General features: G+C 40.2%; 1 protein-coding gene across 1 annotated transcript; it reads right to left on the bottom strand.

Annotated features, from left to right (window-relative positions):
- Positions 1 to 833: 833 nt before the first annotated feature.
- LOC139159574 (SUN domain-containing protein 3-like) lies at positions 834 to 27,368 on the bottom strand. The gene is made up of 14 exons (XM_070736883.1): positions 27,263 to 27,368; positions 26,658 to 26,784; positions 24,841 to 24,938; positions 24,258 to 24,332; positions 22,538 to 22,613; positions 20,498 to 20,562; positions 16,731 to 16,786; positions 14,486 to 14,526; positions 10,916 to 11,072; positions 8,312 to 8,396; positions 7,622 to 7,731; positions 5,324 to 5,491; positions 3,351 to 3,440; positions 834 to 980 (listed from the first exon to the last, which is right to left on the bottom strand). The coding sequence occupies exons 1-14, from the start codon at positions 27,366 to 27,368 to the stop codon at positions 834 to 836; spliced, it is 1,401 nt and encodes a 466-aa protein (XP_070592984.1).
- Positions 27,369 to 27,571: the final 203 nt, after the last annotated feature.

Genomic DNA, 27,571 nt, shown 5'->3' with positions numbered 1-27,571 from the left:
AAATTAAAACAATCTATAAAGAAACAAAATAATAATAAAGCGACTGGCCCAGATTCAATACCAGCCGAATTTTATAAATTGGACACAGAAATACTTTTCTCAAATATGCTTGAGACATATAATCAAATATTGATAGAAGGTAAATTACCAAAAACATCGTCAGAAACTTTAATAACTTTAATACATAAAGCTGACACGGAAAAAGAAAAAATTTAAAATTATAGACCTATCTCACTATTAAACGTAGATTATAAAATTTTTATATCAATATTTGCTAATAGACTTAAAAGTATTATAAATATGATACATAGTGATCAAAATGGATTTTTACCAGGCAGACAAATCAAAAATAATTTAAGAATAATAGTAAATACATTAGAATATTATGAGCAACATCCAGAAAAGCAAATGGTGCTTATATTTTTGGATGCGGAAAAGGCATTTGATAATGTAGATTGGAACTTTATGAAAGTACAACTAAACAAGATGGAGGTAGGAACAAAGTTTTTTAATATAATAGACACTATATATACAGAACAAACAGCTAAAATTATAATAAATAGTGAACAGACCAAAAAAGTACATATACAACGAGGAGTAAGACAAACTTGTCCAATATCGCCACTATTATTTATTTTAACATTAGAGGCATTGTTGATTAAAATAAGAGCAGATAAGGAAATAAAAGGATTGAAGATTAAAAAAGAAATTTATAAAACACAAGCATTCGCAGATGATGTGGTGTTTGTCTTGGAAGAACCAACGAAATATTTTAAATTTAATAAATTTAATTTAAATTTAATATGGGAAAGTCGCAGGATTTATTTATCTTGTTAGATTTCATCCACTTTCTTGGCCAAATGGTTTATATTGGCCATCCTTCCATGCACCCTGGTTCGATAAATGCACGTGTACTCTGGATTTCCCCAGTTGCTCTCCACTTTGATTTTGACATACTGGAACGCCTTCTCTTGTTCATTCTGAAATGTAGATGAGGGAAAAGAACAATCATAATAAAAAGCAATCGAGATGAAGTCATCCTCTTGAATGGCTCTATCGGTTTAATAGAAGAGTGCAAAGCCTATGCTGTATATCTATATACAAGAGCCGGGGTGGCGCAGCAGGTAGAATGCTGTACTGCAGGCCACTGAAGCTGACTGTAGATCTGTAGGTCAGCGGTTCAAATCGCATCACCGGCTCAAGGTTGACTCAGGCTTCCATCCTTCCAAGGTGGGTAAAAGGAGGACCTGGATTATGGGGACAATATGCTGGCTCTGTTAAAAAAGTGCTATTGCTAATATGTTGTAAGCTGCCCTGAGTCTAAGGAGAAGGGCGGCATAAAAATCAAATAAATAAATAAAATAAATCTGTAGACCTGTTTCCCAAATGCTGATATAACTGCTTTGGGATTGTTATTCATCAGAAAGAAGATTTGTGGTGGGATTTTTTTGTTTTTTGTTTTGCTATGTCCCATTAGCTCCCATCAATATAGATAGAGTTCAACATATGACCCCAATTGAGCTCAAAATTTATGTTGTTGAGTGAGAACTTTGCTAAGTGAGTTTTGCCCCATTTTACGACTTTTCTTGCCACATTTGTTTAACTAGAAACACATTGTTACTTAACAAATTGTTACGTGAATCTGGTTTCCCCATTGACTTTTCTTGTCAGAAGGTTGCAAAAGTTAATCACCTGGACCCCGAGACACTGCAGCTGTCCAAATTGTGAGTCAGGTGTCAAGTGTACAAATAGGGGTGCTGCAATGGTTACACATGTGAAAAAATGGTCATAAATCACTTTCTTCAATGCTACTGAAACTTTGAACAGCCATTAAGTCAACTGCTATAAGTCGGGGACTATCTTTATAGTGCCACAGATTATCTAAACTGTTGTGATTCCGTCTGAGGCCCCTCAGGGAACGGCTGATCCTCTGCCAGCTTCCTGCTCAGAGGGGGATGATGAGGAACAGGAGGTTCAGGCAGACGGGGAGGAGGAATCTCAGGCTGAGGGAGAGGGAGGACAGCCAGAGTCCCCCGAGAGGGAGCTCTCCCCAGCAAGCAGCCTGGATTCCTTAGATGAAAATGCACAAGCAATAATCAATCTCCGGCAGAGAAGAGCAACACAACGAAGGGGACAATTAGCCAGGTACTTTCAGCACTAAAGAGGCAACAGCTGGGTTTGGGTGTGGTGCTCTCTGGAAAGGCTGAAAAGGCAGACCCACCCTTCCTGGCTTGTGGAGTATTATCTTTGGGAGTCCTGGGACCTGGCTGTGATCTTTGGCGTCTTGGAATTCTGGTTTGTGACTTTGAATACTGAAACCTTGGGGGGAAAAGGTGTGGGTCTTATTCTCTACAGTGGTGGGTGTGCCAGCAAGAAGTCTGCTGTATTGTCTGGCCATCAGGACTCTGCTGTGAAGTCTCATAGCCTGCCTGTTGGGAAGAACAGGTTTTTCTCTGTGTTTATTTTTCAAACTATAAAGTGCTTTTGCTTTTACCAGCGTGTCTGGCAGTTGGTGTTGAAGTCTGGGGGCACCCAGACAGAACATAAACTAGTGTTTTTCAACCAGTGTGCCGCAGCACACTACTGTGCCGTGAGACATGGTCAGGTGTTCCGTGGGGAAATTAAACATGGGTCCCCAAACTATGGCCCGCGGAGGCCATTTATCCGGCCGGCCGCCAGCCACCTCCATTCGAATATAAACAATCCCTTCAGCTATCAGCAACACGAAGAGTGGAGGCACAGGGAATGCTCACTGACCAATCACATTCTAGGATTCATCCTGACCACTAGCGATGAACCAATAGCAGGCCGCCTCTCATCCACACCCAGGAAAGTCCCCGCTCGGGCTGCCGCACACTTGTCATCGTGTGGCTGCAGTGAGTAGTTGAAGCTGCTACTCCTCCCCATGGTCCCGATTTTTAATCCTGGTCAGAACTGGAGGTAAATGTTGCCACCACTAGATGAAGCCTCAGCTGGTTATGTCTATCCTGATGGTGTATATAGATATTTGAACTATATTATTAACTATATATATAATATGTACTGTGTTAGAGGGTCATTTTGGTTGGTGATTTGCCCCAGGATTTTGTAAATGTAAAAAATGTGCCATGGCACAAAAAAGGTTGAAAATCACTGATCTAAACTATATTTCCTCAGGAGGAGCTCTGGTTTTCCAGCTCTGGCCTAATCCACTCCTTAAAATACTGAATTAAAAGTTGTCTGATTTTTAGTAGATGGGGCAGAAATTGGAGAGAGTCTTTTAAAACAACTCCCTCTGACACAGCCCCTTCGGTTTTACTCTATCCTACTTTAGTTTTACCTCTACCCCACTTCTCCCATTTCTAGTTTACCTTCAGTTGGAATGTCTGAATTAATTCCTTCTCATTATCATACTTGAATGTTCCCAGCAGGATCTCCTCTTTTGTTTCATCATTTAGCCCCTAAAATTAAAAGGAGGGAATCAGTGTAGAAGAGTTGAATGCTGCAGCAGCCCTGAAGGACAACCTGGAAGCAGTTCTTGGCCAACAAAGTCAGGTCAATGCAGAAACCAAAAGGGAAAAAAAAAAGGAATTTTGAGTCTTGACAAGCAGGCAATCTTTTAATGGTGAGCGGAATTATTTTATATGAAACGGGCAGAGAGCTACGGAGAGTGGTGTGATTTTTCACCCTGGTTATTGCCAGATTGTTTTTAACATGTTTATTTTATTGATTGATTGATTGATTTTGTCCACTACACAATGAGGGTTTTAGTGGGTATACACATAGTAAAATACATGATGTAGGTTATATAGAGGATATACTCATAGTAAAATATATCTAAGGAAGAGTAGAAGAGAAGATATAGGAATGTTAAGATGCCTATGTTAGGGCTTATGTCAGAAAGCTATGCTGCTAATTTTCAGCAACTCTGGTGTACTGATCTGGACTCTGACTTTCCCTGGAAGTAGCAGGCAAAGGTTTTGTCCATTTCATCCTCCTCCTCCCACATATTGTATTCCAAATCACTATCCTGTACAGGGGTTGTAGTGAAGGCAGGAAATGTCCCAGATTATGGGACCTTATGGAAGTATCCTATGGAGTAGGGAAAGGGACAGTCTTTAAATGAATTCATATGGGAAGCAGCAAAGAAATTCTTAGTCATTTTCTGAATTAAAGACACCAGGGAAGGTGAGGCCATGTCATTGGATAAGAGAAATTAATAGACTACTTAGGGTGGAAGCTGATAGAGTTGGGCAGATATAATTGCTTGTCTTAGAATTCTACAGGGGGAATGGCCATTTAGCTCATTACTCCAAATATTGCTAGTTTATCCAGCCTCTACTGATAGGTTGCCAGTCCAGAGAACCTGGCAGTGTATTATGTACCAATCCCTTCAAAAGGAGCTTTTTGAAGGGAGCAATAGCTTGCATATCACAAATTAAGGTATTGATTAATATTTTTCTTAAATTTGTATCTTAGTTTTATTTGTTACAATTTAAGATCTGTACACAATAATGGGCTGCGGCCCCCATGGGAGGGGGACACAGTGGGAGTTGTAAGTTCATGCACTATTTATAGAATACTTAATAATTTTTTTATTGTCCTTCCTTCTCTAGTACCTTAGTATGATCCTTAATTGCTTTTAAAATAGGAAACAATTAAATAGTATGTTTTACCCATAAACACTTTAATCATTTTAATCATTATCTAGATCTTAACTTTTATAGCAATTAAAGAAAATTGAGCTACTTGCTTAATCTGTTATCATACTGAACCTTATGGGTTTAGTACAAAACCTTAAAATGTTACTGTGCTCCTCAACAAATAATGCTGTCTATCATTTGTCCTTTTGGTGGCTATTCAAATAACGTGACTTAATCAACTGAAAAAGAGTCGTCAAAACACTACCACCCAGTCACATGACCTTTAAGCCACCCCGGTGACCTTTAAGCCACCCTGGTCACATGATTGTCAAGCTACTCCCACCTGGTCACATGGCAGGCAAGCCACACCCACAAAATAAACCATGCCCACAGTGTGGCAGTAAACATTTTGGCAGCTCATTGCTATATGTTCATAATGCTCCCACCTCCCATTTTCCCCCAAGAACTTTGAGAGATGAATTGGTCTGAGGGAGAATGACTGGCCTAAACTCTGCTGGCTTTTATACTAAAGGGAGAAATAGAACTCGGAGCACTGATTTCTAATCCTTCATCTTAACCTCGATACCAGAATGGCTCCATATCCTATTTCAGCTCAATATCAAGGGCATAGTAGCCTTGGTGCTTCCTAAATTGGAGTTAGAGGAAAGATATAAGATAAGTTAAAACAGTATTGTACTTACATAAACCAAAAAATCTTTTAAGGCGCTTGTGATTCCTTCCGAAAAAGCTATTGCTTTAGACATGTGCTGAACTGTAACGGCTGTCAGTCGGACTTTTTCAGGCAGCTTAATTACGACTTGGCCTTCAGATCCTGAGAATGCCCAGCAGTTTCCAGGGTAAACATCCGGCTACAAACAGGAGACCATTCACATAAATAAAATGCTCAAAATTGGAATCACTCTATAATATGTAAATAGATACATTGCTCTGGGGTTAAAATGGTTTATACAAGAAACACCCCCAATTTGATGGTGGGGTATGTATGCTTGTCGGGTGGTGGGCACTTTTCACTATACACTTGTTTTATGTTGTGGGTATCTTAAAATTGTTAAAAATCAATTAAAAAAATGAATTCAGGTCCTGCAGATTGATTTGATGTGTGAGTACAATAATTACTGGGGTTTCTCCAGGAGTAGGGTGAACTTTATTGTGAATGTGTGACAAAATTACTTCTGACCTCTAATCTGTGTTTTCTCTGGCTTATTAAGAGGTCAGATACACCAGCAAAGTAAGCTATTAGTGGGTAAATAGAGTTTTGTAATTAAACCAGAATAATATCCCAACTAGTGTAAATTTTCCAATCATTTGCAACCAGGAAAATGTCATTCTTCCCTCATTCCTCCGTTGTAAATGAGGCATTCCCTCTTTCTCATTCTCTTTCTGTCTATCTGCCTTTTAATCTCATTGAGGGGAGTAGTGAAGAGGATGGACAAGAAAGGATCAGGATCTCCAACATTTTAATTTTTATCTCTCTAGAAATGAAGGGAATGGATGACGAACTGGGAAAAAGGATTACATAAAGTGAGGAGAGTACAAGGTGAAAAGAACAGAGAAAGGGGATGGATGGGATTAAAGAAATATTCCCAGAAGGTGTGTGTATTGCTCAAAAAAAAATAAAGGGAACACTCAAATAACACATCCTAGATCTGAATGAATGGAATATTCTCATTGAATACTTTATTCTGTACAAAGTTGAATGTGCAGAACAGCATGTGAAATAGATTGTCAATCAGTGTTGCTTCCCAAGTGGACAGTTTGATTACACAGAAGTTTGATTTACTTGGAGTTATATTGTGTTAAGTGTTCCCTTTATCTTTTTGAACTGTGTGTGTGTGTGTGTGTGTGTGTATTTATCACCAAGCATTTATCACCAGCAGCCAATGCTTCAGCAATATACAAGGGGCCATTTTCTTCCATTCTGAAGCCCAATAATGAAGACTTCTATAGAAATGGGAGAGAATTCTCCTTTTGCTTTCCAACGTCCAGAAAGCATAAATAAGGAGAAACAGTCTACACTATAGCAATAGTAATAGTACTTAGATTTATATACCATTCCACCGTGCTTTACAGCACTCTCTGAGATGTTTACAACATTAGAAGTCCCAAATTTTACCGACTTCAGAAAGAAGGAAAACTGAATCAACTTTAAAGTGGTCAGGATTGAATTTCTGGCAGTGAGCAGTTACCCTGCAATCCTGCATTCTAACTACTGCGTCATCACAGCTTTTGCCATCATTTAAAGTCTTCTTAAATACAGCAACTCAGAACTTCACAAACTATTCCAGATATACATTCAGAAACAACATACAAAGGAGAAGATTTTGTTCTTCTCTGGAATATTCTGTTTTTGAGCTGGAGAGTTTTGTGCATCCCTCCCCAGGGTTGGGCTACTGCCCGGATGGGAGGGAATGCAGTGGAGTAGCGAAATTGGAACTCCACCCTAGAGCACCCAATTTGCACTGAAAGATGTTGAAAGAAAATGTAGCGCGTCCTGCATAAAACACGCCCACAGTGTGGTAGTAAAAAATTTGGTAGTTCTTCACCCTCCCTCTCCCTGCTCTAAACCAACTGAAATCATATTATTGTAACTTCTGAACTCTGCCTTAGTTTAATGCAATTAAAAGCAACAGTTAGATTTTCAAGTCAGAACAAAATAGGCCCTGAAGAACTGCAGAAAACGTTTGCAGAGCCATTCACAAATATGTGCATCCTTTAATTTTAAGAAAAGCACTGAGCTTTCCTTAAAATTAAATGAAGTCAGATTTTATCAACATTTCGATCTGGAATACAAGATCTCTAGGAAATCCAAGGGCTATAGTGTAGGCTAGATTGAGAAGTTAAAGAAAACATTCAGAAGAAAATAATGACATGTATATAGTTATGAGATAGAAACTGGACTCGGGGCAGTACTATTTTTCTAGCTGAGAAATTGTACTATTCTTCTGAATTAACTAATAGCAATCATAGAAATACTGCACCTGTAAAATAGTTTCAGGAGGGTTGGCTGAAGCGATAAATGGAAACCAACAGTTTTCCTGGTGTAAAAAATCGAAAGACTTAGATGTCCTGTCTTTATCAATCGTGGCTCCTAGATAGACAGACAGATGATTATGTAACCTCAAGTTGTTTTCTATTTCTAGTGAACATTTAGATGTATTTTCTTGTGACAGATGTTTTTTAAAGTCTAGAATTAGTAGGGTAAAATATAAAGAGATTTCTTATCAGAAATTACATTCATTCACATGTAATTTCCCAATATTAGTTCCCGCGTAGTCTCCATGTAGATAGATGATACTTTTATAAAGGCTAGAATAAGTACAGAATAAAATATAAAGAAACTTTTCATCAGAAATTAAATTCACTCATATATACTGTAATTATCCAATAGTAATTCATCTTTTGTAGAGTTTAGTGTAGAAAGAGAAAAATCTGTCAGATATGATTTCAAATCACTTTCTTATTTTTTCCCCCCAAGCTTCAGTTCAGGGATTTAAATGTGATGCCCATTAAACATTTAAATCAACCGAAGCTTTCAGATACTTCTCAAGGGCAACCAGGTTCTCAAGATCCAGAACTGGGTGTAACTACTGCACAACTCGCAGTTTATGCAAAGACACTCCTGGCTGTGAGTTGCAAACCCAAAGCCACTCCATCTTTCAGGACATTACCTATTGACTTTTGAGCCCAGTCAGCCTTCTGTATATCGTCTTCAAAAACCTTCTTAAAAGCCAAATTGAGCATATCAATCATTTCCTGCAAAGGAGAAGAAAAATACACCAGGGAAATGGTTTATACAAATATCAGTTACATACGTTAGACATCGTAAGTTATGAATAGAACCATAGACTTAATTCCAACTGTTAGCAACAGATACACAAATATGGACAATAAAGCATCATGTCAAAAAAGCCAAAATTTGCCAACTCGGCAAATGGTTTGTTTCTCAAGTTTGCTGAGTAAAGACAGGAAATAAATGTGCGCAAATGAATAGCCCATAAAGGAATATTAACTGGTATCTAATAATATTTTTCTATCAGATTTTAGCTAAGGAAGAATGGTTGGTGGTGTTTAAAACAGTGTGTACCACGATTCTTTTAGATAGCATTAAGATGTTTTCATCTGTCAGTTAATTATGTGAAAAGATGATGTCTATGAAGCATACACTATAGCCAGCCCTGGGACACAGGCATTTGGGGGCTAATGTCAAAAGACAAAAATTTATATCAGTGCAGAAATCTCTATGCAATGCTCATGGTTTTTAGACATAAAGGCTGGAACTTCTGTGGAGAAGAAAAGTATGTAGAAAGGAGAGGTAGATTTAATAATTATTAGAGTCATCAATCAATTCAAACAGACTATCTCATGTAGTAGGTTGGAGATATACAAATTTCCTTTAAACTTTTGGTAAAGGATAATCCCATAATTTACTATTTTATTTAATTTCTATACCACTCAACTCTCCAAAAGCAGTAATTGTTTTGTCTTCACCATAAAGACTTAAAACATACTAGAACACCTTTTATTATAAGCATCTCTATCATGAGCAGTGGGAAATCTATGACTAGGGCAGTGGTGGCGAACCTTTTAGAGACTGCAAGCCAAAACCCACTTACTTGTCGCAAAGTGCCAACAAGGCAATTTAACTGAATACTGAGGTTTTACTACCTAAAATAATGATAAAGGCAGAGTTCAGCTAATTGTTCTATGAAAAATGTGATAAATGCACTTTTATGCCCCTTCATTTTTTCTGCTTTTGAAATATTATGCTCAATAACAATAAAAACTTTTGTAATATCATTTCTATTTTCTCCTTCCCTTTCTGTTTCTCTCTCTCTTTCCTTGCCTCTCTTCCCCTTTCCCTTCCTCTCTGCCTTTTTCTTTCTCTTCCTCTTTCCCTCCCTCTCTCTCTCTCTCTGCCTTTGCTTCTCTCTTTCTCACCCTGTTTCCATCCCTGTTTCTCTCTCTCCTTCCCTCCCTCCCTCTCTCATTGCCTTCATCTGTTTCTCCACCCCACCCCTCCAAAACTGGTGCTGGGTGGTGGGAATCTGGAGGCTGATGAGCCTAGGAGCAGTGCACCGAAGTTCAGCTGGCTGGCAGGGAGGCATGGCACCCCAACACAGGCAGCTCTGCAGGAAACGCAACTGAGGCCAGAAGGAGCCTAGACCAGGGGTAGGCAAAGTTGTCTCTTCTATGACTTTTTTACTTCAACTCCCAGAATTCCTGAGCCGATCATGCTAGCTCAGGAATTCTGGGAGTTGAAGTCCACATGTCATACAAGAGCCAACTTTGCCTACCCCTGGCCTAGACGATCCAGGGTTGCATTGCGGCTCTGTGTCGTAATGAATTTCAGGAGGAGGAGGACCCCATCTCCTCCATTGGGAAACACCTGAGCTATGGTGGTGAATCTATAGCATCATGCGAGAGGTGGCATGCAGAGCCCTCTCTGTGGGCATGTGCGTCATCACCCCAGCCTAGCTCCATCGCATTTCTTTGTCGGTTTCATTTTCAGGGAAACAATCAATTCCAACTTTGTGAGATCTTCTCCTTTCATGAGAAGTTGGAATTGATTGAGTGAATATTTTTTTAGTCCCACAAACTTTTGTTTCCATGAAAATGAAACTGATGAAGAAATGTGATGGAGCTAGGCTGGAGTGATGACGCACGTTCCCACAGAGAGGGCTCTGCATGCCACCTGTCACGTGATGCTATAGATTCACCACCATAGGTCTAGGATTGTCCAAACTATGCCACTGGTTGATTGTTCTCCCTGTTGGGAAATTTCTCCTTGGTTCTTGGTTGCTTTTTCCCTTGATTAGTTTCCATCCATTGTTTCTTGTCTTGCCTTCAGGTGCTTTGGAAAACTGGTTGATGCTCTCTGCTCTCTGCAGTCCTTCAAATATTGGAACACTGCTTTCGTTGTCATCCCTAATCCTTCTTTTCATTAGAGTAGATAAACCCAATTAGCACCATCCTTGTTTCTCAACATTTTGTTGATATTGGATGCAACATGGAATACTAGTGCCCAGTATGAAATTATAATTTACCCTTTTGCAGCAGGAAAGAAACCCTCACTGTGGTTCAATGTTTTCCCTACTGTATTTTTTAAGCATATTTGGTACGAGAGAGGCTGGGCATGAGAACAACTAACAGACTTAGGTTTTGTAAAAGGGGGAAAAATGACATTCTATGGTAGCTAATAGATATGCAAAAGAAAATTATAATCTGGAAAGATCGAAACCAGAGAATTTCTGAGATTAGTTGCAGCTTCCTACTTTCTCCTCTCCTGGTAAGTCACTTTCCTGAAGGATTTGCTTGGTGGACTGCAGAATCCCTTTCTGCAGGTTGCTGAGCTCAGAATGCAGTTGATCCATTTCATTCTTAAGGTCCTGAATTTCATGGAATTGATCTTCCAGCAGATGTTGAGATTTCCTTGTAATAAAGGAGGGGAAATGGGTGTCAGGATTATATGCAAAACTCTGAAAAACTGTTAAATGGCAAAACAAAAGGATACAAACCCGTTCTATTGTTGCTTCCGTCTAGTGTTGCCTGGATTTTTGCTGTAGACTAGTGTGATACAGCTGGTCCTTGACTTACAACCATTCATTTAATAAGTCTGAAATTACAGTGGCACTGAAAAAAGTGATTTCCGACCACTTTTTACATTTAGGACTGTTGCGGCCAGTGTTCCCTCTAATTTTTTTGGGGGGTGGGCAGAAAAGTATAGTGTCTGAGCGGCAGTCCCTTCGGGACTGGGTGGCACAGAAATAATAAACAAATAAACAAACAAACAAACAAACAAACAAATAAAAAACCCACCCTGTTTTGCCTCAGAGAATTTCAAAATAAAATACTGTACTGTGTGTCTACAACAGTGAGCTCATAATAGGGCAACTCTATCAATATCAAAATGCCACTTAAATAGTTGAGCTAGTTTCAAACTAGATTTTGATTTTCTTTCTCTCCTCCTTACTCCCATTCTTTTTCTTTCTTTCTCTTTTCCTTCCTCTCTTTTTTTCTATCTGTTTCTCTCTCTTCCTCTCTTCCTCTCTCTCTCCTTCCCTCTCACTCTTTCCCTCTCGGCTTCTGGGCAGGTTTGGAAAACTCTGAGTTGATGATGATTTTTAAGTGAGCGATTGCTCACTGCTCAGCTTAGAGGGAACTATGGTTGCGGCCTCCCCATGGTCACATGACAAAGATTCAGATGTTTGGCAACTGATTCATATTTATGACGGTTGCAGAGTCCAAGTGTTGTGATAATCTTTTTGCAACCTTTTTAGAGACAAAGTCAATTAGGGAAGCCAGATTCATTTAATAAGCATGCTATTAACTTAACAAAGGCAGAGTTTCACTTAACCAGCGTAGCAAAATAGTGGTAAACAGGGGCAAAATTCACTTAACAAATGTCTCATTTAGCAACAAAAACATTTGGGCTCAATTGTGGTTGTAAGTTGAGGACTGACTGTAATCATAACTGTTTTCCAGACCATTCCTGGGCCTGCAATGCACCAGCTAATTATCGTGGTTACATAAGACTGGATATTAAGGCATTTCCGCTGAATCTGAAGGATGTTAGAATCAAGAAAGCAGATATTAAGCATGCCTGACCCAAATACGGTAAACCAGGGATGTCAAACTCAATTTCATTGAGGGGCGCATCAGGGTTGTGTTTGATCTTGGGGGGAGGTAGGCGTGGCCATAGTGGGCGTGGTCAGCTCAACATCACTTGGTGGCAGCAGAGGCACCAAGAAGCCAATCTTTACTGTTTCCAGGGCAGTCCCAGGGGCCGGATGTGGCCCATGGGCCTTGGATTTGACAACCCTGCCCTAAATATAGTCAGGAATGAATCTTTTTGAATTCAGGGGAACTTACTTCCACAGAAAGGCGGATAGAATTGCAGCTTAAATATTTTCTCCTTGGGTGTGAAAGAATGTTGCACTGTAGTCTCTAACCAAAAGCAAATGCATATTTATCCAGAGAAGACTTCCAATGTGTTTTCAGTCTTAGGATTGCCTCCAAAGGGATTGGTGTAGGCCAGGAATAGGCAAAATTGGCTCTTCTATGACATGTGGACTTCAACTCCCAGAATGCCTGAGCCAATCATGCTAGCTCAGTAATTCTGGGAGTTGAATTCCACAAGTCATAGAAGAGCCAATTTTGCCTACGCCTGGTGTAGGCCAATGATGGGATTGGACAACCTATTATTTTAACCCTAATGTACATGAGATAAGGTCGGTTGCAGTCGGTGTTAGTGGGGGATCAGAGGTCGACTCCGAGGTCTCTCCATTGTGGGGTGCCTCAGGGGTCGGTCCTCTCCCTCCTGCTATTTAATATCTACATGAAACCGCTGGGCGAGATCATCCAAGGGCATGGGGTGAGGTATCATCAGTACGCTGATGATACCCAGCTTTACATCTCCACCCCATGTCCAGTCAATGAAGCAGTGGAAGTGATGTGCCGGTGCCTGGAGGCTGTTGGGGCCTGGATGGGTGTCAACAGACTCAAACTCAACCCTGATAAGATGGAGTGGCTGTGGGTTTTGCCTCCCAAAGACAATTCGAATTGTCCGTCCATCATCCTGGGGGGAGAATATTGACCCCCCTCAGAGAGGGTTCGCAACTTGGGCGTCCTCCTCGATCCACAGCTCACATTAGAGAAACAGCTTTCAGCTGTGGCGAGGGGGGCGTTTGCCCAGGTTCGCCTGGTGCACCAGTTGCGGCCCTATTTGGACTGGGAGTCACTGCTCACAGTCACTCATGCCCTCATCACCTCGAGGCTCGACTACTGTAATGCTCTCTACATGGGGCTACGTATGAAAAGTGTTTGGAAACTTCAGATCATGCAAAAGGCAGCTGCAAGAGCTATCATGGGCTTTCCCAAAAATGCCCATGTAACACCAACACTCCGCAGTCTGCATTGGTTGCCGATCATTTCCGGTCACAATTCAAAGTGTTGGTCATTACCTATAAAGCCCTTCATGACACCGGACTAGGGTATCTACGAGACCGCCTTCTGCCGCACGAATGCCAGTGACTGGTTAGGTCCCACAGAGTGGGCCTTCTCCGGGTCCCGTCAACAAAACAATGTTGCTTGGCGGGGCCCAGGGGAAAAGCCTTCTCTGTGGAGGCCCCGACCCTCTGGAATCAACTCCCTGCAGATATTAGAATTGCCCCCACCCTCCTTGCCTTTCGTAAGCTCCTTAAAACCCACCTTTGTCATCAGGCATGGGGGAATTGAGACATTCTTTCCCCCTAGGCCTTTATAATTTATTCATGGTATGTTTGTTTGTTTGTTTGTATGGATGTTTAGTTTTATAATAAGGGGTTTTTAGTTGTTTTTAGTATTGGATTTACATGATGTTTTTTATTACTGTTGTTAGCCGCCCCGAGTCTACGGAGAGGGGCGGCATACAAATCCAAAAAATAAATAAATAAATAATGAAGCTTGAGGCTTACATTCCTAGACCAAGGCATGCCTGGCTGGGGAATTCTGGAAATTTGCCAAGGTTGGGCAGCCCTGTCTTAGTTCCTGTAGTTCTAAGCCTGGCTGCATTTCAATAAGCCACATTCCCCGAGATTTGTACAGTTCTTTTCCTTTAAACCATAACTTTTCTTTCATATCTTAGGTTTGAAGGGAGAGGGGCCTCTTTCCAATGTTTCGGTTTATTGGGTGACGATTTCCAGACTTTTTTTTTTTAAAAAAAGCTTGTGTGCATTCTTGTTTTTAACTATTGTATTTTGTAAATTTCCCAGAGTCATGAGATAGATTTAAGCAGTTTATACATTTAATTAATGAGTAAAGTCTTTTTCTTTAAGATATTTTGGAGGGATGTATAATAGCCTTACCAGAGATTGTTCAGCTCAGTTTCATACATTTTTGTTAGTTCCTGTTGGAAGGAAAAAAACATATATGATTCAACTTTTATATGAACAATTTGTAACATGGACCTCAGTCATAGTTAACTGTAGTTAATTTATGACCATTTTAGAATATATATATATATATATACAGTATATGCTTCTTGACTTAAATTCAATTCCATACCTACCCAGCTAGAATTATGCAGTAAATTATAATCTTATCATTTAGTGATTGCCTCAGATAGTGAGAATTTACCATTACATAGATGATGAAAAACTAACTTTGGAATCAATAACCACATTTATCTTTACAACATCATTTGGTTACCTATCCACATTGCCTTGTGCTTATCCCATACCCTCTGGTAGAGCCAATACATTTTAATTTATGTTTGCTTGTTTGTATCCTACTTTCCATTATATATATTTTTTTACAAAATATCCCAAAATACCTTCTTCCTCTTATTTTTCCCACAATAACAATCTGAAGTGAGTTACGGTAAGTGTGTGTGACTGAGCCAAGATCACCCAGCTGACTTTCAAGGTTAAGGCAGCACTAGAACTCAGTGTCTCCTGGTTTCTAAGCCAGCATTTTAATTGCTATATCAAACCCAAGCAAGCTGTCACTTCCTGAGCTGCTTGTTTGTGTAGCAGTGGTTACTCCAAAACTGCTAAGAACAACTTAACAGGCTCAGTTGTGTAACGTTAATTAGTTGATTACAGCCTGGAAGCAGCTGCTGCCTGGAATTGACAAAATCCTAGTCACTTTCACCCCTGAAGGCATTTGCCTCCCAAGAAGCTGCAGCTACACTCCTTTCAATGCATATTCCCCATCATGTACCTGTTCACTCTCTTTCCAGTGAATGTAAATGCAAACACCATTCCCATTCTTTCTAATTATCCCAGTGCCAGGGTAAGCATTTCAAACGATGGGGAGTAGGGGAAAAGGGGTATATGATTTGGCCTATTCTCCAGGTTCTTCATAAATTGAGTTTTCCCTACACCTTCCACACTGCTTGGAGCCCCTCCCTTATGATACCAGGTTGCAACGCCTTGGTCCCTTCAGCCTTGAAAGACGACGTTTAAGGGGTGACTTGATCGAAGTGTATAAAATCATGCATGGGATAGAAAAGGTGGATAGAGAAAATTATTTTCTCTATTACACAATACTAGGGCAAGGAGGCACTCCTTAAAGCACATAGGTAAGAAAGCAAGGACAGATCAAGGGAAATATTTCTTCACCCAGAGGGTCGTTGGTTTATGGAATTCAGCTGTCAGCCTTGATAGCTTCAAGGCAAGATTAGACAGATTCATGGATGCCAAGTGTATCGGTGGTTATTGAAATGGATGTCCATGTGCCGCCTCTATGTTGGTTGAGGCAGGCAGGATTCCCTTGTGTACCATTTGTTGGGGGTCAAGGGAAAGGGAGGGGTTTGCCTTCTGCTCAAGATCCCCATGTACAATTAGGGGGCCAATGTGTAACACAGAATGCTGGACTCGATGGGCTTTGGCCTGATTCAGCATGGCTCTTCTTATGTTCTTATGCTTGGGTTCACACAACTGTTTGGGGTTATATCCTAATGCTGTAAAGCAGGGATGTCAAACTCATGTTGTCATGTTGTCATTATGTGACGTATTGTGACTTTTTTCCCCCTTCGCTAAACCGGGGTGTGGGGGTGGCCAGTGTGTGATGCAGCTGTGCCATGATTGTGACACCCCTGCTTCAAAGCAAAGGAAAGCTGAAGTAAAATAATAAGCAGAATTGTGGTCATGTGATTTTTTGCTTAGTGACAGCTTTGCTGAACAACGGACTTGTAGTTTGTCAATTGCAGTCACTAAATAAGGAGTACCTATTTTTGAAGAATGCAAAAGTAGTGGAGCCAAGTTTGCTACTTGAGCCATTCTTTTATATTTAAAAAATAAAATCCAGATTTTAACTGTCACTTCCATGATGACAGATTATACACAAATTCACTTGCTGTTTTCCAGATACAACATTTCTGGTAGCCTCAAAACCCAAGAAAACAAATGTGAACATCATCTTTGATGGCCTCTTATTATCGAGCAAGGGCTTGTTTCCACTGAAAATTGTTACTGAAGAAAGGATCTTTGTGTGTGGCAGCCTTTTTGTGTTGAGACCAAATCCTCAAATTCTCTATGAGTTCCCCAATCTGGCCCCAAACTATTTCGATGACTTCCTTTTCTGTCCCTTACATGCAATGGTGTTTACCTTGGATGACAGGATATCAGATAATTGTAGGTATTGACAAGCAATGTAAACGGTGCCTGTAAGAAACAAACAAAACTGGGAAGTTTCTACAATGAACTCTACAAATGCCTTTTGTCTTGAAGCTTCATGTCCAAGAAATTGCTAAAATTACACAGAATATTAGGAAAGATGTTCCTCTAGCATATTATCCTCTTTTCTCAAAACTCTTTAAGAAGGACATTAATCCTACCTACACTGAAATTTGGCAACTTTTTTTTTAAACAATATTTTTATTGATTTTTAACAACACAACATAAAACAGTGCATAGTGAATTGGGCCCACCACCCCGAGACACACACATTCCCCACCACCAAATTGGGGGAGTTTCTTGTATAGTCCACTTAACCCAAGAGCAATATATCTGTTTACATATTATAGAGTGATTCCAATTTATTTCTTGTAGCTTGGTCTCTGATTCTGCTCATCATATATCGTCATACCTTGTCCCACCGTCCCATCAGCTGTCCCAACTCAGTTTCATTATCCGAATTTATCCTTTTTTCCATAATTTCAAATTGAATGTGGTCCATCACGTCCCCATACCAATTTTGCATTGTCCATTTTGTCGCATCCTTCCAACCCAAAACTATTACTGCCTGAGCGCTTTCTATTGCTGCTTTTTTTATTTCTCTAAATTCTCCCATCGCCTTGCTTTTTACTAGTACTGCCATTTCCTTAGTGATTGTCCATTGTATATTTAGCATTCTATTGATATCCTCTTTCACTTTTTGCCAAAATTCCTGCACTATCGGGCATTCCCAAAACATATGCATGAACACTCCTTTGTCTGGACACCCATGCCAACAATTCCCCCTGACATTCTGCTGAAAGTGTGCGAGTTGAACGGGAGTAAAATACCACTTATGTAATATTTTCCTTCTCATTTCCCTGATTCTTGTATTTTTAATTTTCCTTATATTTTCTACTATATTTTCCATCTCTTGTACCTCTACTTGTATCTCATTTTGCCACCATTTAGTCAATCCATCAATCAATCGTATCCCCTTTTCACTGCACTAGCAATTTATATATATTGGTTGCTTGCGCCTTTATCCCCTCACTTTTTTCTCTTATTATTTTCTCTAACCCTGTCTCCTCCCTCCATAGTACTTCTTTATTCTCCCTTTCATTAAGATATTTACATATTGCATTAATTTGTAGCCACCTTCCCTTACCTAACCACCATTCTATATGATTTCTACTTGGCCTGCCATCCTTCTCATATAACTGTTCTATCTTATTTGTCCCTCTTCCCTTCAACTCTCCTATAACCCTATTTAAATTCGTTTCATTTTATCTATTTATTACATAAAGCGATGACGGTTTAGATTTATATAATCCTATTTTCCCCTGCCATTTTTTCCAAATTTCCATAGTCCCTTTCATGGCGCCTATTAATTTACCTAAGTCGCTCCTGTTCCACTTTCTAAATATTAATTCTCTATTCTTCATCCCGTTTATCTGTTTTTCCAATTTCACCCATTTATTTTCACATAATTGCAACTCCATTAACCTTTCCATTTGAAAAGCTTCCCTATACAGCTCCAAACATGGAACTCCCCATCCCCCCTTTTTCATTCGCAATTAACCACTTTTTCCTTATTCTTGGTCTCTTATCTTCTTCAATCCAATAATTTAGTTTTTTGTCCCACTCTTTAACCTTACATGCGGATAGCCCCCCCGGCAGCACCTGAAAAAGGTACATCATTTTGGGAGCTATCATCATTTTTAATGCTCTTATTTTAGCGAGTCTCCTTAGCTTTTTCTCTTTCCAGCTCCTCATCTGTTTCAACATTTTCCTCCATATTAATCTATAATTCATCTCTTCAATTTTCACTGGGTTTTTCAATAACCAAATTCCCAAATATTTTATTTTTTTAAGTACTAATTTCAACCCTGATTCTTTCCTGATTTCTATCTGTTCTCTCTGATCTGTATTTAAAAACATAATCTCTGATTTTTCCATATTAACCGACAGTCCCGATTCCTGTTTAAACTCTTATAAAATGTTTATTTGGCAACTTTATTGAACACTGGGCGCGTTCTCTCCTTCCTTTTGAAAGAATAGAAAAGCTTTTTAGTTTTATAAACACAGAGTAATATAGAAGTGCATCTAAGAAAAATATCACCACACACAACCATTTCCCACTACCTGAAGGAGCATTTAAAATCTCACTTTTTTCTACCGATACTTGCCATTCAAACAGCCTTCATTTACTTCAACCACCTACCCAAATTGTCTCTTACAGAAGCTCTTTCAGTACTGAGAGAAAAATCTGTATCTGAGAAAAAGGTGAACGGTCATAGGATATACAATAACATGCCCTTGTTTGCAGGTTGTATACTTCCGCTGTGCAGTTCCATGCGTATTCATCCTGCAAGAATCTGCAGTTGGATCCTGGTTCAGAGGAGCAGGAGTTGGAGCTGGGACTGTCCAACAGGGAAGACATAGTCCTCTATAAATGAGTGGAAAGTCGAGGGGATGAGGATGAGGAAGTCCCAAGTCCGTCTGGCAGTGGGATTCGGGGGGGGGGGGGGGGGCAACCGGATGGGGATCCTCCTGCAGGAGCAGAGCAGCTGCACAGGACCAACAGAGATGGTAGCCTCTCAGTGGTGGGCTGCTACCTGTACGCCTCGGAGCTCCATTCCGCTAGATTGCGCAATTTGCGTGAAACCACTCTGATGCCGTCTTCAATATTCTGGTGACTGGCGCCATCTTTTTTTAAAAAAATCCTGTGAGGGGATACCCAGGTGCGTGAAATGTCATTGATTTTTTGCTTCTCCACGTGTGTGGAAGCAAAAAATCACCGAAATTGTATGCGAGCGAGCGTCCCCTCAGGAGATTGCAGCAAGTTTTTGTTTCCTGCGCATGCGCAAAAGCAAAATCACATGTGGGAACGCACGCACAGGCGCACATCCATGACCATCCGAATGAGTAGGATGCCCGTGCAGCGCACCGGTATGCAGGTAAGTGGAACCCGCCGCTGCTCTAGACTGCCTCTGACAAGGAACGGATGAGGAGAGCAGAGTGGAGAGGGGCACAGAGGAGATCAGCGAGGTTGCTTACAAGGAAGCAGCCCCGTCCTTCCTCAGAAGGAAAGCTGGGGAAGGTTGATTGAATCAGAGGCTTGAGAAGGTGTGTCTGTCGGGAACACTTGCTTGTTTTGATGTGCTTCTTCCCAGCTTCACTGGATCCTGTTCCTTGAATTTTGGGCTTGGTCTCAGCTCTCAGACTTTAGACTCTTGGGCTATTATTTGGTTGCTGGAACTCTGGACTTATTTCCAGTGAAGGGCTACCAAAATTTTACTACCACACTGTGGGCGTGGCTTATGCAGGACGCCGTGCATTTTCTTTCAACATCTTTCAATGCAAATTGGGTGCTCTGGGGCAGAGCTCCATTTTTGCTACCCCACTGCGTTCCCCCCCCTGCAGACAGGCAGTAGCCCCACCCCTGCTTATCACCCTCTTTCCTCGTGGGACTTTGTTTGTAAACTCAGAGTGACGGAAAAGCATTAGTGGGTTGTGATAATGAGCAATAAGGAAACCTTCCTTAACCACTGCCTTGCCCACCTGATGTGAGTTAAAACATGAACTTTTCTGGGTAAAATCTGGCACATTGGGACTTCTGACACTCAGGTCGTCGACACAAGCACCTTTTTTGTTCAATCCATGAGAACCTCCTGCTATTCAGATGTTTTTTTCCAAATCTCAAGTGGAAGTACTTACCATAAATGACTGAGGCAGCTATGGTGAGCAACATCAAGCATTTCACACAGTTATCCATTTGGCATCTGTGGAGGAAGGTAGGATCATTAAGGAAAAGTCAATAGACGTGAAAATTCTTAGGATAAAAATGCTAAGGATAAGAATGGGAATTTTGATAGTGGCGAAGGCCACTCAAGGGCATTGCTCGTTCTTTTCCCAACCAGAGAGGTTTATTAACAAGTCATTCTGAGGGTTGCTGCTGCTTCATGTTTTTTCTCTCTCCTCTCTTTTCCTTGCTTGATATCTGCCATAAAACAATGCATGGTGTGATATCATCAAACAGGGTGTTTCCTTAACCCCTAGTGCCAATGGTATCACACCATACATTATGGCTATGCTAGATGTTGCATGAGAAAGGGAGGAAACACCTAGGACAGGGGTAGACAAAGTTGGCTCTTCTATGACTTGTGAACTTCAGCTCCCAGAATTCCTGAGCCAGTCATACTAGCTCAGGAATTCTGGGAGTTGAAGTCCACATGTCATAGAAGAGCCAACTTTGCCTAGCACTGACCTAGGAAGATGCATCTATTGAGTTCAACCAGTTCAGCTTAAGGTGTTAGCAACATTGTTAGGTATCAGATAGGGGCCTTTCGCAAACTGGATATGCAGATATGGAATTGGAAATTGCCTGCATGTAAAACAGGTCAAGCATCAAATTCTAGGCAATGCTCTGGTTATTACATTGCTTGAGATATGGAAAAGCAGAAGTGAGAGTAAAATAAATAGTAGAGTTGATGAAAACCAGCAAGAGGATAAGCAGAAAGACTACTTGTGAAGTAGAGGAAGACATAACATAAGCTTTCTTCCTGCAAGTAATGGAGGAGAGAGGCAGCTTGAGTCTATGCAAAGGATTCAAGAGGTCCATGGGTGTTTCAACTGGGTTTATTTCAACATGGCCAACTCTCCATAGGATGATTTACTGCGGGACAAGAATTACACTAATATCAAAGAAATGGTGGAATAGAATCACTGAAGAATGGAAAATTTAATATTTTAAAATTTATTTTAAATAATAAAATTGAATTGTTAAATTGTCCCATGGCGAGTTGTCCTGATGTGAGTTGGCCATGGTGAATTGACAGTGGCAGGTTTTGTTGCAGCAACTTGGCTGGGCTGGATTGATTGATTCATTCATTGGTTGATTGGTCGATTGGTTGATTGACTGATTCATTCATTCATTCATTCATTCATTCATTCATTTGTGTTTCTGAATGGTTGTCCCATTTCCATTCCCAACTCAGCCAGTGTGGACAACTTTCACCACCAAAGAAATTGCTGAATACGTTGGCTGGAGAAGATATGTGGTTTGGAGAATCTGAGAGAAGTAGACTTGAATTTAGAGGGAGGGACTTGGGACTATGAAAAGAGAGAGAGAGAGAGGAACTGCAAATGGGACCATGCAGAATCTGTTACTTTTAAAGTCAAGGAAGGAAGAAATTAAGGATAATTAATTTGTGCATAAAAGGCACCATTAAAACACAATAATTGAATATTTTATAGTTATAATACATTATTTTAATATATAACATGGATTTATAAACAAAATAATTTTTAAATATTTAAATTCATGGGGATGTGCATGCAGGTGCAGGGTCGGACACATGGGTCAAAAATGCATGCAGGGAGTGGAGGGGCAGGGGGTCACTTGCATATGCAGGGAGTGGGGGAGCATAGGGGGAGTGCGCACATATGCGGGGTGTAAGCAGGGGAGTTGCATGGGCAATTGCGAGGCTGGGGGGGTGTCACACACGCATTGCATTATGGGTGTGCAAGTATGCTTTCGGCAAGTGACAATAAAAATGTTAGTCACCAATGTGTTAGGGTAACACCTCTTTAGCCTATTTAAAGTTTTTCATGTCATCTAATATATGATATTTTCAACCTCTACCCCACCCAACGTAGAACTTCTGTGATGGAGAAGACGATTAGATGCAGAGTTAGCTGTCTTGATTATGATGTCATTCCAAAAGAGGTTTTGGACATTTTTACATTGCTACTTACCTAATACAGCAGCAGAATTTTCGAAGACAGCAGATAAAAGAAAACACAATAATGCTAGGGATGCAGCATATGGTTTCTGTGAAACAGAACAATTCACAAAACAATTAAGGTGTTGATTCTGAAGGTTTATAAAGTAACTGGGAATATACTTGTTTGGTCATCTGATCTGCCTGAGGACTAAGATAATAGCATTTAGACTTATATACCGCTTCACAGTGCTTTCCAGCCTTCTTTAAGCGGTTTACAGAGAATAAGCATATTGCCCCCAACAGAGTCCATCTTGAGCCTACTGAGATTTGATCTGCCAAACTGCTGGCAGCCGGTGATCAGTAGAAGTAGGTTGCAATACTGCACCTCAACTGCTGCACCACCAAGGCTCATCAAAATACCTTCCTAGCAATAAATAAATAAATAAAATTGGTAAATTCACAATTCAAACTCTTGGCAAATACAACAGTTAGCCCTATTTGCTCTATGCACCATCTATGCTGTTGCTATGTGTGATTCATCATGTCACAGCCTGAGATGTAGAATTAAACCCTATTTTAGCAAATAGTGGAACATTAAACTCCACAATAAAATAGTAGGTTACACTGAGATTTAGATCTTCATCCCATTTTAACAAATAAGGATCTCCAAATTACTGATATGCAAAATTATTTACAAGGAAGGGGCTCAATCTGAAACACAGTACAGTGGTACCTCTACTTACGAACTTAATTCGTTCCGTGACCAGGTTCTTAAGTAGAAAAGTTTGTAAGAGGAAGCAATTTTCCCACAGGAATCAACGTAAAAGCAAATAATGCGTGTGATTGGGGAAACCACAGGGAGGCTGGAGGCCCTGTTTCCTCCCAGGAGATCCCTAGAGAGGCCCCATAGAGGCTTCTCACTGCCTTTTCTGGCCCTATTTTGTCCCAGGAGATTCCTAGAGGGGCCCCACAGAGGCTTCTCCCTGCCTTTTCCGGTTACAGTTTTGGAGGCTTGGGTTTGTAAGTGGAATAGGTTCTTGAGAAGAGGCAAAAAAATATTGAATACCCGGTTCTTATCTAGAAAAGTTTGTAAGTAGAGACGTTCTTAGGTAGATTATAGGTAAACTGTACATTATATTAACATAGCCAATCAGTACTATTGACCTTAGATTCAATCCAGAGAAGATTAGGCCTTCTTAAATCTTACTAAAAGCAGATGGACTTTTAGAGTTAAATGCTCATTTATTATATCCAATGGGTCAGCCTTAGTAGTGGACATTTTCTGAGATGAACTGTCCTTTTCTACATATAGGAAGATGTACAGTAGATGAGTAAAATGGGTGAGGATATTCTCAAATTGGTCATTCCTGCATTTTAGAGCTTACTATAGACTTGGATGAACACATAAGATTCTGTATTACAGAACTGGTGTTCCAGAAAAGCATGAGGTGAAGCAACTTGCTACTATCATTCTATCAAAAAAGCACCTTTGGGACAATTGTTGGGTCAAGTAGATAAGAAAGAAACTCCAGAAGAGTTTGTATTTGCCAATCTACTTAAATATTATTCCATTATTATTAGGATTGTTGTTGTTGTTGTGATGATGATGATGATGATGATGATGATGTCTTAAAGACTAAACAATATGATACTCTAAAGTTGGAAGTTGTCTTGGAGGATTAACTTCCATCCCTGATTAAAGGCTGGTCTAACTTCTGCTTGAATAACTTTAGTTATGAAATGCACCATACTTTCAGATGAAGCTGTGGAATCAGATGACGAGTGGCTACAGCAACTCTCACCAGCAATGACTTCTCTGGTAAAACCTCGTGTCGGAGAAAACCCATTCTCATTATCCAGTCATCACTATCATCCTATATCAATAATTTCTGTAGACAGACTGGATTTGCAGTATCTGATCTGACTTCCATCTGCATCAATATACATTTCTACAATCTGTACAGTAGTTTGTTTTCTTTCCTATTCTTGTATCTTGGCCCTCTTGAATGCATCAATTGCAAGAGAGATAACATATGAGGGTAAATGCAAAATTATGCAGGGGTCTCCAACCTTGGTAACTTTAAGTCTGGGGGACTTCAACTCCCAAAAATTTCCTAGCCAGCAGTGATGACTGGGGAATTGTGGGAATTGAAGTCCTCTAGGCTTAAAGTTGCCAAACTTGGAGACTCCTACTTTAGTGGATTTGTATACACTGCATAGATCTAAACTAGCAAAAAGATTCAATCCTGACATATTTTCTCTGGATTTTTTTTAAAAATCCCTGGCCTCTAATCATTAGTGGGTATCCAAAGCCTAAATATTTCTTAGACTTACCCCCCTTGTCTTCTCTCTGATCATAAATTGAAGACATCTGGCTAGATGAGGTAGTAGATGTCCTTGGACAACCTCCTGAAGAATTAAGCAGGAACCAGCTGAAAGAAGAAGAGTTGCAAATGCTCTACAAATGTACTGTTATATTGGGGTGCCGGCTTTTTTAATTACCGTGAAAAATACGAACACTTTAGCATTGAGCCATAGCACATAGACGTATATACCACTTCATAGTGCTTTACTGTCCCCTCTAAGTGGTTTAAAGAGTCAGCATATTGCCCTCAACCACCTGGGTCCTCATTTTACCGATCTCGGAAAGATGGAAGGCTGAGTTAACCTTGAACCGGTCAGGTTTGAACTTCTGGCAGTGAGCAGTGAGTGAGCCTGCAATGCTGTGTTCCAACCACTGTGCCACCACGGCTCCTAAATAAAGCTTTTTTCATGCTTTTAGCTGTCATTGGGGGCTGCCTGAAATACAATGCATTATCCTAAGTATGATGTTCCTTAGTGTCTTCACTCCATCCATTGTGTCAACAAAGCATATTAAAATACTATTTGCTATTCCTAAAAATTGGTTCTAGCCTACAGTTTCCCCAAAATGGTGTAACTGTCCTGCAGCAATGAAGACAGGATCCAGGGGAGGTGCATGAAAAACCTTTTAACCTCATTGTTACACCCATCTTTCCCAAAATTTCATTGTATTGTTTTCATTGTTCATGTGTGTTCATGTGGACTATGAAAGGGAGATATGTACATTTAAATTATACTTTTTCCCAATACTTTTTAATATTCAATAATTAAAGCACAAAATCCAAAGAGGGAAAAAATTAACAGAAGCTAAACTAAATTAAAACATTTTTAAAAAGATGTGAGTTAAAATGACAAAAATAAATAAAACATATCATCCCTACTAGTTGAACACTGACAAATACAGTATATTGCAACAATAATAGCTCTCTCCCTTGCAAAAGAGGTCCCAGTTTCATAAACTTCTACATCTATTTGCAGCCCAATTTGACCTATCATACATTTTATATAGACTGCTCAAAAAAATAAAGGGGACACTTAAACAGCACAATATAACTCCAAGTAAATCAAACTTCTGCGAAATCAAACTATCTACTTAGGAAGCAATACTGATTGACAATCAATTTCACATGCTGTTGTATACATTCAACTTTGTACAGAACAAAGTATTCAATGAGAATATTTCATCCATTCAGATCTACATGTGTTATTTGAGTATTCCCTTTATTTTTTTGAGCAATATAGGTGTGTGTGTGTGTGTGTGTGTGTGTGTGTGTGTGTGAAGAAAAATAGTTAAAGCCCTTGTTAGGGCTTTAAAAAAACTTTATTCAGAGAGAATAACAATGAAAGAGCTTGCAAGCCAGTAAGAGCTGGGAACATCATTAGCACCTGGAAAGAAACATTCGCAGCAAGTAGAGCAATGGAAAAAACCCTGCAAAGACTTAGGGAATAACAGTGAAAGAGCTTGCAAGCTGGTAAGAGCTGTGAACATTGTTAGTACCTGGTTAGGGCAGGAAATAAACTTATTGAGAGCAAGTTAGAGCAATGAAAAAACCCTGCAAAGAATTAGGGCTTAGAAAACATTCTTCACAGAGAGAAACAATGAAAGAGCCTGCAAGGTAAGAACTGGGAAGATCGTTAGCAGCTAGTTAGGGCTGTAAAAAAGCTACATTTAGAGTATAAGATGCACCCTAATTATCAACCTCTTTTAGGGAGGAAAAAGGGTGCGTCTTATACTCCAAAAATACGGTATTCGTTATGTTACAGTAACTAAATCCATGCATTCTTCTTACTTCTTTGACTGGGTCTTGCCCGATCCTCTTGTTGCCCTGGGATTGCTACCTTGCTCAGCAGGGTTATCTTGAAAACCTGGCATTGCTTGAGCTGGATACCTCCGCACAGAGCGTCTCCCATCCATGACTGAAAGGACAACATGACAATTGGACGTATTTTGAAAGAATTCTGTTGGTTGCTTCTAAATTATTGTGCTCTCAAAATCTCAGCACCAAAAAGTTACATGCACAAACAAGCACCCTGCTTTCCACATTCATCAAAATCGCCTCCATTCTGTCTTTCCAATGCACTTCTGTGATGTGTGCAGATTAACCGCCTGACCTCCAGCGTGTGATTCACAATAGGCCTACAGTGAAGTATACATGATCATCTCATGACATCACAATAGGGCATATGGTATTGCCAGCAGAGAATTTTGTTCCTCTTTGGAGCATACTTCTGCATATTCGTAGAGGCGTTTTTGCTGTTAGCCAAATAGAAGCCGCAACTCATGTGTCCATCACAAAAATCCTTTAATCAAGTTATTTAGGGAAGGATCAGAAAGGAAGGGTACATACTTTGTCTCAGTTGCAAAAGCAGGAATATCTGAGGGACCATCTCCTACCGATCACATCTACCCAAGCCATCAGAACAGGGAGGCGGGGAATGTTGTAGGTCCCATCCCCGAGGGAGATACACCTGGTGGGACTCAGAAGAAGGGCATTCTCCATGGTGGCTCCCTTTCTCTGGAAGATCATTCCCCAGTAGTGGGTCCTAAAACATGTTGCTATTGGTTCATGCATGCACTTGTGCACACATTCAACACTTCTGCGCATGCATCCTGGGCAGGTGGGTGGAGCCTTCCATCACCACTACTACTCGTTCGCAGAACTCGGGCGAACTGGGAGCAAGCCACCACTGTATTTCCCACAGA

This window comes from Erythrolamprus reginae, chromosome 2, assembly GCF_031021105.1.
Source record: "Erythrolamprus reginae isolate rEryReg1 chromosome 2, rEryReg1.hap1, whole genome shotgun sequence".
Lineage (NCBI taxonomy): Eukaryota > Metazoa > Chordata > Lepidosauria > Squamata > Dipsadidae > Erythrolamprus > Erythrolamprus reginae.
Note: the sequence above shows the minus strand (reverse complement) of the source record. Positions and strands in the feature narration are given on the sequence as shown.